Source organism: Scophthalmus maximus, chromosome 19, assembly GCF_022379125.1.
Source record: "Scophthalmus maximus strain ysfricsl-2021 chromosome 19, ASM2237912v1, whole genome shotgun sequence".
NCBI lineage: Eukaryota > Metazoa > Chordata > Actinopteri > Pleuronectiformes > Scophthalmidae > Scophthalmus > Scophthalmus maximus.
This window is the reverse complement of record NC_061533.1, coordinates 19,868,463-19,879,844: the sequence shown is the minus strand read 5'-3', so window position 1 is coordinate 19,879,844 and position 11,382 is coordinate 19,868,463. Positions and strand designations below refer to the sequence as shown.

General features: G+C 41.1%; 2 protein-coding genes across 2 annotated transcripts; both read left to right on the top strand.

Annotated features, from left to right (window-relative positions):
- Positions 1-469: 469 nt before the first annotated feature.
- On the top strand, positions 470-5,975 carry vsig8b (V-set and immunoglobulin domain containing 8b). The gene is made up of 8 exons (XM_035640997.2): positions 470-589; positions 957-1,036; positions 2,690-2,859; positions 3,033-3,234; positions 3,501-3,653; positions 3,765-3,887; positions 4,036-4,174; positions 4,264-5,975. Exons 2-8 carry the CDS (start codon positions 964-966, stop codon positions 4,505-4,507), a joined length of 1,104 nt encoding a protein of 367 aa, XP_035496890.2. The 5' UTR covers positions 470-589; positions 957-963; the 3' UTR covers positions 4,508-5,975.
- Positions 5,976-8,689: 2,714 nt separating this feature from the next.
- Positions 8,690-10,498, top strand: LOC118314020 (taste receptor type 2 member 136). Its single transcript, XM_035640091.2, has 2 exons — positions 8,690-8,833; positions 8,961-10,498. The coding sequence occupies exon 2, from the start codon at positions 9,161-9,163 to the stop codon at positions 10,136-10,138; it is 978 nt and encodes a 325-aa protein (XP_035495984.2). The 5' UTR covers positions 8,690-8,833; positions 8,961-9,160; the 3' UTR covers positions 10,139-10,498.
- The last annotated feature ends 884 nt before the right edge of the window (positions 10,499-11,382 follow it).

Genomic DNA, 11,382 nt, shown 5'->3' with positions numbered 1-11,382 from the left:
GCACTACAGTTCATTGTCCCAAACACAGAACTAACATGAAAATTATTTGATTAGGCAAAATAAATATAAAATATTATAAAAAAATCAATTCCATTACATCCAAACTACATTACAGCAAACAGAATCACTGTCGTGTTGAGGCACAACTGCACACAATAAGTTATGATATCCATTATGATGGAAAACTATTATGTTAACAATTAAATATGTTGACCAGAATTTTTTTGCTGTTGCTGAACTACTCAGCACAGGAAGGTAATCATTAATCGCTGTCAGCTACTGTACACACGTGTGTGACTGGAAAACATATACCCACAGTAAGACTAACTCAAAACTCTTTTATAATAATAATATATAAAAACCATTTTATCTTTAAAAAAAAACAACTTTTATCTGGAATTTGTTGGAGGTTTGACATGTTTCCAACTTGAGGAGCGGCCAACACACGCACTATGGACAGAGAGGGTGTGGCCATAGTAACTGCTGCTAAGTTTCACCTGAGAACTATATCAGCAAGCTTCACCAGTAGAGAAACACTTGCAGGCCTCGAAGGATCTACTTTTATTTTGGACTGTTTCTTCATTTTAAGGTATGTCAGAGCTGTTATATTTTCCCTTTATGCCTGCATAACTCCTCGGAAGTTCATTTGATTTTCTTGGTAGCTTGTACTGTACTTGAGAAAGAATGTTGCTGCTACTTGTTTTTCCATTTATATTCATGCTAGTCTTTCACTTTGTGTGAAATTAAAAAAGTAAGAGCAGTTATTTTTCTGTCCCAATGTGCATGTTAGATTTAAGGTAAACAACTTAATTGCAGAAGTGGATGAAAACTATCAATCTTTTCCTTTGTGTGAAATCAAATTACAGATAACATACGAGCATTCCAAGACAGCAGACAGTCACTGAAAGGACGTTCTCTGAATAATTTCTTTACTTTGTGTTGTATTATGCTCTCAGGGTCATAATGGAGCCTGTATTCAGAAGCGTGAGGCTAAAGGTAGCTGTGCTGTTCGTGGTAACGATTCAGCTAAGGACAGGTGAGTCTGATATAATTTCTCGGCTGTGCTGATCAGTGAGGCCAAAGCAAACATCATATCCGACATGTCTCTGATTTGCCCTGTTCTGCCTGCCGACTGCTCCTTTACCAGAAAGACTTGACTATTCTGAACATGGAGAGTGGAGAATGTTTGATCACTGACAAAACAAGTTTTTTTTCTGACATGATCAGTGATTTACATGGCGGAAGGGAGAGTCTGATATGCTCTTATCTGACAGTAATGTTACCGAGTGAATTGCATCGCAGCACTCCATGAACCATGAATAATGTGTGTGGCTGGAAGTTACCCTTCTTAGCATTCATACCTCTTTTTTTGCTGCTGCTCAGGGTCAAGCTGCTGTGTGCATTTGTTAAGCAGGACCTTAGGAGACTTTACACTTCCCAGTGGGGAAATTATTCTTGGGCCTCCATCCAAGCTGCTGAGTTTAATATACGATACGTACAACATAAAAACAGAAGTCAAATTAAATCAAATGCATACCGCAGAGAGAAAATAAACACTGTACGTAGAGAATAAATGCAAAACTCTTATCATGTTCAACAAAAAGTTTCTCAATCTTCATTTTGCACCACCTCATTAGATCAGCAGTTTACTGTTCCCTGTTACGAGTTTTGATATATTCCATCAGTTGCAGTGTTATCCAAGCCTGTCGTCTGGGCCAATGAGGATGTAGTTGCATGGGATTTGAATATTTTCAGCCCTTTAAATAAAGCTTAGTGACTGCACTCACTGCCTAGTTAGCTTAGCTGCTTCTCCACAAATGAAACACCTTTTTCCTTAGATCCCAGTTTTTTGCCCAAGGGGGCTTTCATGGTGTGAACATTTGACTGACTAATTTCAGCTTTTTTCGGGGCTACCTTCCTCACATCTGCCACTTACAGGATTTCATAAATACCTCTCACATACTTTGTTTTGTGGCAGCGTGTGACTCTGAAAGTGCTTTCAGAGTCACAGTGGATTTAACGATGAACAGTGTCAAAGAAAGGCCCATCTGCTTTGTCATATTTAATGAACTTACATCAGCTAAATGGGAAAGAGAAGACATTTTCTGAGACATTAAATGGAAATATTACCAAGATAAATAACACGGATCTATTAAAATGTGTTGCCGCATTGTAATGATCAGCACATTTCTTTCTACAATTGTCAAGCTATCAGGAATAATTAAAATCCATGGCCATACAGAGTGAGTCTGCAGGGTGTGTCAAGTCCTAGGCAGCTTTTAAATGCCACTTGTCAAGTATATTTTTTTATTCTTTGCTCATCGATTCAGTTTTCATCATCATATATCATCATATATTTCTGAAGATGAATGAGCCTCCAGAGTTTTAAATTAATATGTAACTAATTTTCACAAAAAATATTACTTCTCTTATTCCAACTCTAAACTTTAAATCCTCAGTCAGGAGGCCGATTAGACTCAGATCAGAACTTCTACTCTACTCCACGACTGTTTAGGAGCACAGGCCTAGAGCGTGAATGGCAATTAAGTGGGAAAAATATTAATGCATTTGAGAGAGAAATTAGCTTGTTGTTTGTGTTTTGGCCTGGGTAGATGATTATGAAAACCACCGGGAGGAAGAACTGTATGTTATGAAATAAATCTGACTAAGATTTTTTTCATTCCATCAGATGTGACAGAGGCGATGGAAATAACATCGTCTGGGCCACAAACCATTCAAAAGCCCCTGGGGGTGACAGTCAACCTGGGATGCACCTACACCCCTGGCCCCCAAGACACAGGCGAGCTGGACATTGAGTGGTCCAACCTCAGCCCAGACATGACACTGAAAGACCAACTGGTAGGTGTAGGTTTAAAGACAGAGGGATGTTGTAAAAAGACCTATCTGGGAGGTTGGACAGTTGACTTAAGCTTCCTATAAACAAGCAAAAGTGGGGATTATTTTTTAACCTTTGGGCTCTATGTAGTGGAAACCTGCTCTGAAAACTAATCAATGCAGTCTTTGCATCTCAGATCTTATCATATACAGGGAGCCAGACGCACTACTACGGTGACACCAGCCTCTCCAAAAAGCTCCGCTTCATAGGGGACCCCAAGCAGGGGGACGCTTCCATCTCCATCTCAGATGTGAGGCTCTCAGACACGGCCACCTACCAGTGTAAAGTAAAGAAGGCACCGGGTGTTGACACGCGAAAAGTCACTCTGGTGGTGATGGGTGAGGAGGATATTTTTCCGGTTTGACCTGTTATTTTTCTCAGTGCTCTCTTTCTTCTTTTGGATGTTGTTCTAATCTGCATGGAATGTTACTGCTCTTTCTAGTTTCACTCCCCTTCTCAGTCGGTGATCACACCTTTGGCTCTGGTGCCATACCAGACTGGTTCTACTCTTCCACACCTTTAATTCTCCGCTGATGAGCCAAAGCACTCACACGTTACTCCTAAATAAAGCTTTTGTGCCGTGTTTATCTTTTTTCTCTACTAGTTCCCCCGTCAGTGCCAAAGTGTTGGGTTGAAGGTGGCGAGGAGAAAGGTGGCCCAGTCTCCCTCCGCTGTGAATCCTCTCAGGGATCCACTCCTCTCAGTTACACATGGAAGAGAGAACAGGGTGCTGCAATGCCATCAACTGCAACCCAAAGTAAGGAAAGAACTTACCAGACAGAAAGGCATTTCTATAAGAAGACTTACACATTCATGATGCTGTATTAGTATAATAAATTCATACTGAATACTTTCTGCTTTCATTTAGGCCACCAGCCTGGGGAGCTTTTGATAAGTAACCATACAGAAAACAATGCTGGAAGTTATGTGTGTGAGGCGAAAAATGCCGTTGGCAAAGCACAGTGCAAATATGAACTGCATGCATACAACCGTAAGTCTAAAAAAAAATATCTAATTTTACTCTCAAGTTTATATCCTGAAGGAACATGTGTTATTTGTCTACTACATGCTACAGAGTGTCTGCTGCATGTCCCAAAATCACATGTAAGACTCTTGTTGCACCATGTCCTCTCTTGCAGCAACCAATAAGGCGGGTGTGATAGTTGGGGCAGTGATAGGTGCTCTCCTTCTGCTGCTTCTCCTGCTGCTTCTCATCTGGCTCCTGATCTGCTGCTGCCATAAGCGTCGCTATGAGAAGGAGGTCGCGAATGAAATAAGGTGCTGTATCAGGGCTGGAAACAAAGCCTAACATTCATGAAATAATACACAATCAGAGGATCATCGATGTAATTGTCTTGTCTCCGCAGGGAAGATGTCCCAGCCCCTGACAGCCGACCCACGAGCAGAAACTCCAGCCTCCGCTCAGTGTTGGGGTACCGCACGCACCCGGGAGTGCTGTACAGCTCGGTGAGGAGCCACCTGCCTAATATCAGAGAATCTGGCCGCAGTGTCATCTTCACAGGCGGGAATAACAGGATGTCACCGCAAACCACTGCAGGGGAAAAACCTGCTCCCCTCCAATACGACCATGAATTTGGATACCCTGTGTAGCTGCAATCCAAATGCAAAAAAAGACGTTCTGCTTTTGGTATTAAACTACACCCTCTGAAGAAATGACTTGTAAAGATTCTTTACAACTCTTGTGAAGAATGTACAGTATGTTTGTGCAGTATAATATATTTAACCGGAGAACAATGGGAGTGCTGGTATACAACTACTGGTGACTCATAATTTTTTTTTACCTCAGCCCTTTGGACAAACACAAATTTGCAAATGACTGTCTTTCATGCTGATCTGTAATACATCACAGCTGTTGTAAGCAAGTTTTTTTTTTCTTAATCAAAGTCATTATTACACTGCTTTAGCTAAAACTGTTAATGTACATACATTTTTTTTTTTACTTTTATATATAATGCATTTGTAACTCAATGAGTTTATTACTTTGAAAAAAAGAAATTTAAGTTAAATGACAAAACATAGTAGAAAAACATTTGAAGCACAAGATGGAGGATGTGAAGAATTTTGTTTTTCTGGGGAAAAAATGTCAAGCTTAATTGAGTAAGTTGTATTTTTTGTCATCATAAAAAAGTCACACACTTTGTTTCGACACGCAAAATTACATATGAGAAAGTGATCAATTGATCTATATGATCAGGGGTTCAAATACAACTCAATCAGAGGTGTTGAAGAGTTTTGAGGGATCATTAAAAACGAACGAGGTGCAAAACTAGGTGATGAATTATGTTCTTATGGTCACATATTCAGACTATCTGTGTTTTCATAACTTGATATTGTCAGGGATGTAACTGGATCAATATAAATTCACACAGAGTTGCTCATGAGTCAGACAGTGAAGTCAGTTTTCATTCTTGTGTAAATTTGCCTTCTGGAATTCTCTTTTACAGAACAAAACACTGCAAAATTCCTATGAATGTGTTGTGTGTTTGTCCAGTTTTTGCAAAGTAGCCAGTAAACTAGTTATTGGAGTAATAGTGTTCAGTTGAGTCACTAACCTGCAGCTGCCCCCATCAGCAGTCAGCATTCTGCCTGCGGCCATATCTCTTCAAAAGAGCCTGCCTTGGCCTGAGCACATCTTCAAACTGAATGTTGAATTAATAAGAGCTGCTACAAGTGGTTAAGGTTGGTGGGGCCCCCTCTAATAAATTTCTGCCCTGGGCCCCTAAGGGCAGGACTCTGGCTCGGCATTTGTTTAGAATCCCCCCCCCCCCCCCCCAGGGATTCTCTTCTGTGTTTGTCTGTTTGACTTGTCTGTCACCTTTTGCATGCACATACTGTATCTGCAACTGTATCATTCTGTTTGCTCAATTCAATTTTTTTTAACATTTTCATGCATGAATTATGAAAGCCCAAGTCATGTTTTTCGCCTGTGTTTTTATTCTCAATTAGAATGTGAAAAAATATTTTGAATTTTATCTTTTCTTTCTTTTACAGCAGGTGTTTTTCTTTGGAATGTAAAGTGTTTTGTAACAGTGTAATAAACAGAACATTGTATATCTGGGACAAACACTTATCATTGTAAAACAAACACATTACTTTTACAATTTTAATATATTTTAACCAAAAACACTCTTGGCGTTGGAAAAACAGCCCAAATTATAGTTTGTTGAATTGTGAGGATACTTTTTCAGTCTGCTGAAAGTTCTGTCTTCTAAGAAAAGTATTATTACAACACGGTTGCCAGACATGTATTTGTAATTAATTATTGTATTATCTATTCCACAGTTCATAGCTGGAGTAAAGGACTGACTTGCGCATGAAGAAGGCTTTTGTTCCCAAAGAACTGGGTCTAGAAACATATACACCGCAGAGTGACCAAAGGCTCACACTGAAGATAGAGGGAGCTTTCACATCTAGATTCAGAAAGCCCTACATAAAAAAAATGCTTTTTAATGCTATTGTGCGAAAAAGGCTTACAGTGGCCTTGAAATTTGGCTGTGCACATTACAATAACACATGTAACTAAGTTAAGGTGCTTTGAAGAAGAGTCGGACAAGGACCTTGGAAAGAAATGTTGTATACAGTTTTTGCCCATTGCTTACACACTAAAAAGGAATGCTTAGACCAAAGCCTCAATACCTAAGCTTCTTGTAGCATAAATTAAACACAGTGTAACCATAGCTTAAACACATTGTCATCTTTGCACTTTGTTTGCAATTCTGTAACACACTTATTGCGAAACACTACACACGTTTTCTTACATTATACACTTTGTTCAAAAACGAAATCTCCTGTTATAATTGGGAAAACACTCTGTTCAAAATGCAAAACTCATCTGGCAATTGTAGGCACTTACATACACACCTGAAAACACTTGCACAGAAAACAGAAAACCAATCGGTCTGAGCCTTAGCACTGCAAATAGGCCTCAGGTAAACCATTTTGAGAACTTTGCAAGCATGGAGGCAATGACAGTCAGAGTAAGAGGAGGACAAAGAGAGAGAGGAGTACGTGTATCAGATGACATCAGGGCTACTCTGGTGGACCATGTGATAAATCATGGCCTGTCCATGAGGGAGGCTGGGCAAAGAGTCCACCCTAACCTCAGTAACTACACAGTAGCATCGATAATAAGGACATTCCGACTGGAGAAAAGGTATATCTTCAAGTTTCTACTCCAGACTGTACCTACTGTATGTGTCACATGATTCTGTATCATATTACAGTATTACTGTACTAACTGTACTATACAAAAATGGGTAGTGCTGTGAAGTATTTGTAAAGGAATACCATTGTGATGTTACAGTACTGTGTACAGTTTGAAAGTACAGTATGTGAAAAATAACCTAACCAAAGACATCTTGTGGTGGAATTTTCTACAGACTGGTTGGACGACCTCTTGGAGGTGGAGGGGAACGGCTTTTCACTCAACAACAAGAGCTTGCCATCATTGAAATGGTGCGAGAAAATAATCCAATCCAACTTCGTGAGTTGCAACAACGCATAATTGCAAATAGAAATGTATTCAACAATATCAACAAGGTCAGCATTTCTACACTAAGTCGCATCTTACAGAAACATAACTTCAGAATGAAGCAGCTGTACAGGGTGCCATTTGAGAGGAACAGTGTCAGGGTCAAGGATCTGCGCCATGATTATGTGCAGGTATGTATCACTTTACTTTACATACTATATATTGTGATGTGGGAATGAGGGTTTATGCTGCCACCTGCCCTGCCTGTAGCTTGTAGTTTTTGTCTATACTGACCTACCCAGCCCCTACTTGTGTGAAAATATAGACATTGTAGTTACTCTATGTGTTTTCAGTAACCCTATTCAATATTTTCTGTTATAGAGAGTTCTGGATTTTGATACCGCCGAACTGCCACATGAGTTAATTTACTTGGATGAGGCAGGCTTCAATCTGGCCAAAACCAGGCGTCGGGGCCGTAACGTAGTTGGACAAAGGGCCGTTGTAAATGTCCCTGGGCAGCGTTTTATACCTGCCCCCTTACAGCCCCTTTCTATATGCAATCGAGGGATTCTTTTCAGCATGGCGGTGGAAAGTATAGGATCGGCAACCACACGGCCGCATGCCTCTTCTGCAAGCAATGGAAGAGGCATGCGGAGACATTGAGGTGGGATCAATCCAAGGGTGGGTTCGGCACACAAGGCGATATTTTCCCTGATGCCTAGCCCGCGAGGACATCGCCTGTGATGTTGACGAGGTCTTGTGGCCAGATCCGAACAGAAGGCGGGATCCATAAAAATCCCGCAAAAGATATTTGTGAATGTAAATCATGAAGAAATATAAATAACTCTGAAATATAAGTTGCCACCATGTTAAACGTCTAGCTGAGTCCTCCACGGCACAAACTGCAGTGATAAGGTGTTGCATTAGTGAAGCTCCTGAAGGTGATTCAAAGGTGATTTGCTTTTCTTATCAGGTGTGTGTGTGTGTGTGTGTGTGTGTGCGTGGTTTGGTGTTTGTAAATATGTGACCAAGCTGCAGGAATAACCATTTGCATGCGTTATGCTGCACAGATCAACATACAGTAAAGTCACCGGATATCCATAATGTATGCATATCCTACCCAACTCATGTCAATGCAAATACACCTCAACCACTACCTGCTGTTTTAACTGATGCAAATCATGCCTGATTCTTATGTATAAATCCCAGTCAAGGAACGCTGAAATCCAAGGACTTCTTCGTTCTGTATGCATCCTATAGACTAGCAGGCTAGACTTAATGCTTGGATAAACGAAGAGAAAAAAAGGATTCTTCAGCTGAAGCCAAAGATATTGAGTCGGATTACATATTGTGACGACCAGCAGGCAAAGAGAACATAAGGAGAAACCTCCAGGAGGATTCAACGAGATAAATCTACACATCCGACCCAAGGGAGCTTTGTTGAGGTAAAAAAAAAAAGTAAGATATGTTTCTTACTTTAATTGCCCTAACTTTGGGGCAATTAGAGTATTTAGCCTATTTAGTTTTGTTGTATTCATTGTAAAAGCTAAATGTGTGAATCTTTTCCCCCAGGCCTCATGTGACAAAGTTGGACTGATTCTGTTCTGTGGTAGAAATGAAGAATCGTCTGGTTTGGAGTGTGTATGCATAATTCCTGTCGTCCCTCGGAATACGGCAAAAACTAAAACACAGACCACTGAGCTGTACACTTGAGATCAAATTGTTGTCATAAAAGTTAGGCTTCAGGTGGGTATAGAGTGAAGATTATCATTATGTTGGGGACAAACAAATTGCTCCTCTGGGTAATGACGGTTCTATTTGCTGTCTCAACTGTCTTCTTTAATGCTTATATCTTCTTGATGAGTCTATTGAAATATAGGCAGAAAAAGCAGTGGAGTCCCAGTGAAACCATTATCCTGGCTCTGTCGGTGGCCAACGTGGTTCACCAGCTGGTCTGTTACTACTGGATGACCATGGATGAGATCGATAGTAAGTGTCGCATAGCCGAGATGCCCTACACTGTCCTTCTCTTCATTATCTTAAGCCTCAAGTTCACCATCATGTGGGACACTAGCTTCCTCACGTTCTATTACAGTAGCAAGCTGGTGAACACACCCAATCTCTGCTACACACACATCAAGACCGCCATCCTCAAGCACGTGACCGTGGCGGTTTTTCTCATCCCGCTGTGCGGCCTGGGCACCTCCATGCCGATGCTGGTGCTGTTTCACGCTGACAACTACACCATGACGAACAAAGATTGTGGGGTGTTGGTGCCCAACACCCGCTCTGGCTTGATTTACGAAGTAATTTCTCTGTTCCTTGCCGATGTACTCCCAGGGGTGCTCATGGCGAAATGCTGCATCTCCATCTCCCTCCACCTGGCCATCCATCTCCGCAACATGAAAGCCAGCACCAATGGAGCCCACCGCCCGAAGCTGGGCTCTCAGATGAGGGTGATCCAGATGGCTTTGTCTCTGGTGGCCGTCTTCACTCTCTTCTTGGTGGTTGACCTGTATGTGAACTACCAGATAACTGTGAATCACGAGAACGCCATTGTGCTCACTTTCTTTTTCACGTCCATCTACACGACTGTCACCGCAATGGTGCTGATCTATGGGAAAAATACTCTCTGGAAAACCCTGATACATGACATCAATGTCTGCCTGGATGAATTCCCATGTTTGTCTTGTCTGAAGGTGCCTGAACAAAGAGCTAAACCCAGCACTCCTGCAAAAGCACAAAAGTGAAAAGCCAATTAGCTTTGCACAGGACATCTTTGTGCTCAAATCAACTGGTCTGAACTGAAAAACTTTAAAGAAGCATCTTCTTCAATCTTTTGTGCTAGTACTTTCACACTGCCATGCTCTGCCTTATCACCATTTATTAAAATGTTCTTAGACCAACAAGGTATTTTAGCTGGGTAACTACCTTAGAATCCAAATCACATGCTCATTAGACTGTGCCTTTTTAATATCTATTTTTTACTAGAACAAATATCAGTCAGACCTTTAGAATAGCTCCCCAAGCATGGTTGATGATGTAACTCCATACCCATCCAAAAATGTAAAAAAAAAATGTGACTGTGGTGCGAGTACAGAGGATATTAATAAAACAAGAACATTTGAATACATGAATACATTTTTTGCATCAAGGAGGCTTTAAGAATTTTTCTTCAGTCAGGTTGCAGATGGTTTAAGATGCACAACGTGGACAGTGGGGGTGTGTTCGTAATTGGTGGGCTGCCGGACCAAACCACTGCAACAGTCGGCAGGGAACTAAATAAACTTAATTGGGGGGGGCGGGCGGATATATAACCCCCTGTCTTGTGTATTTGTTCCTTGGTCCTCCACAGAAGTGTCTGCACCTGCACTTGACAGCTCCCAGGTGTTACTGTGTGTTAACTGTAACTTTGTTTGTGTGTGTGGGTGTGTGAAGCTGGGTGTTCCTAGAAAGTGCAACCATGCCCAGCAACCCTACCCAGAGTAAATAGAGGTTTAAAAAAGTGCAGCAGACCTCTTTGCAATGCTCCATTAGTTCACACCCTCTGGCACCACCTAGTGAGGTTCAAAGCAGAGACACAATAGCGCCGCTAATCCGACTCCACTCCGAGGCTCAGGATCCCTACAACAGCTAAATGGACAGAGTAAGAAATGGCATATTTTCCTTTGATGCAGGGGAGTTGAGTTATGCCAAGGCCTTGGCTTCATTTCCTTCTGTGAGAGGGGGACAGGTCAATATGACAAAATACTGGCTAATATGGATGTGACACTCATGATGGAATATTATTTTCTTTCTTTACACTTTTTGTTTCACAGATGAGAGTGGCTGGATAAGAATTCATATTATTTACAATGTAAAAATTCAAGTAAAATCCTGCATTCAAATCACTGCTGCAAATAATTATTTGCAGATCTATGTTTTTACATTGTTAATGCTGCTGCATTCAAGTATGAGCAGCCTTTTACCTGTAGTTAGAGCTGGTTGAGATGAG

Bases quoted from the DNA above. Each gene is read 5' to 3' on its own strand.
- vsig8b (XM_035640997.2), top strand. From the start codon at position 964: ATGGAGCCTGTATTCAGAAGCGTGAGGCTAAAGGTAGCTGTGCTGTTC. The intron at 3,235-3,500 runs GTGAGGAGGATA...TTTCTCTACTAG, and splicing joins AGTCACTCTGGTGGTGATGG to TTCCCCCGTCAGTGCCAAAG. The intron at 3,888-4,035 runs GTAAGTCTAAAA...CCTCTCTTGCAG, and splicing joins TGAACTGCATGCATACAACC to CAACCAATAAGGCGGGTGTG.
- LOC118314020 (XM_035640091.2), top strand. From the start codon at position 9,161: ATGTTGGGGACAAACAAATTGCTCCTCTGGGTAATGACGGTTCTATTT.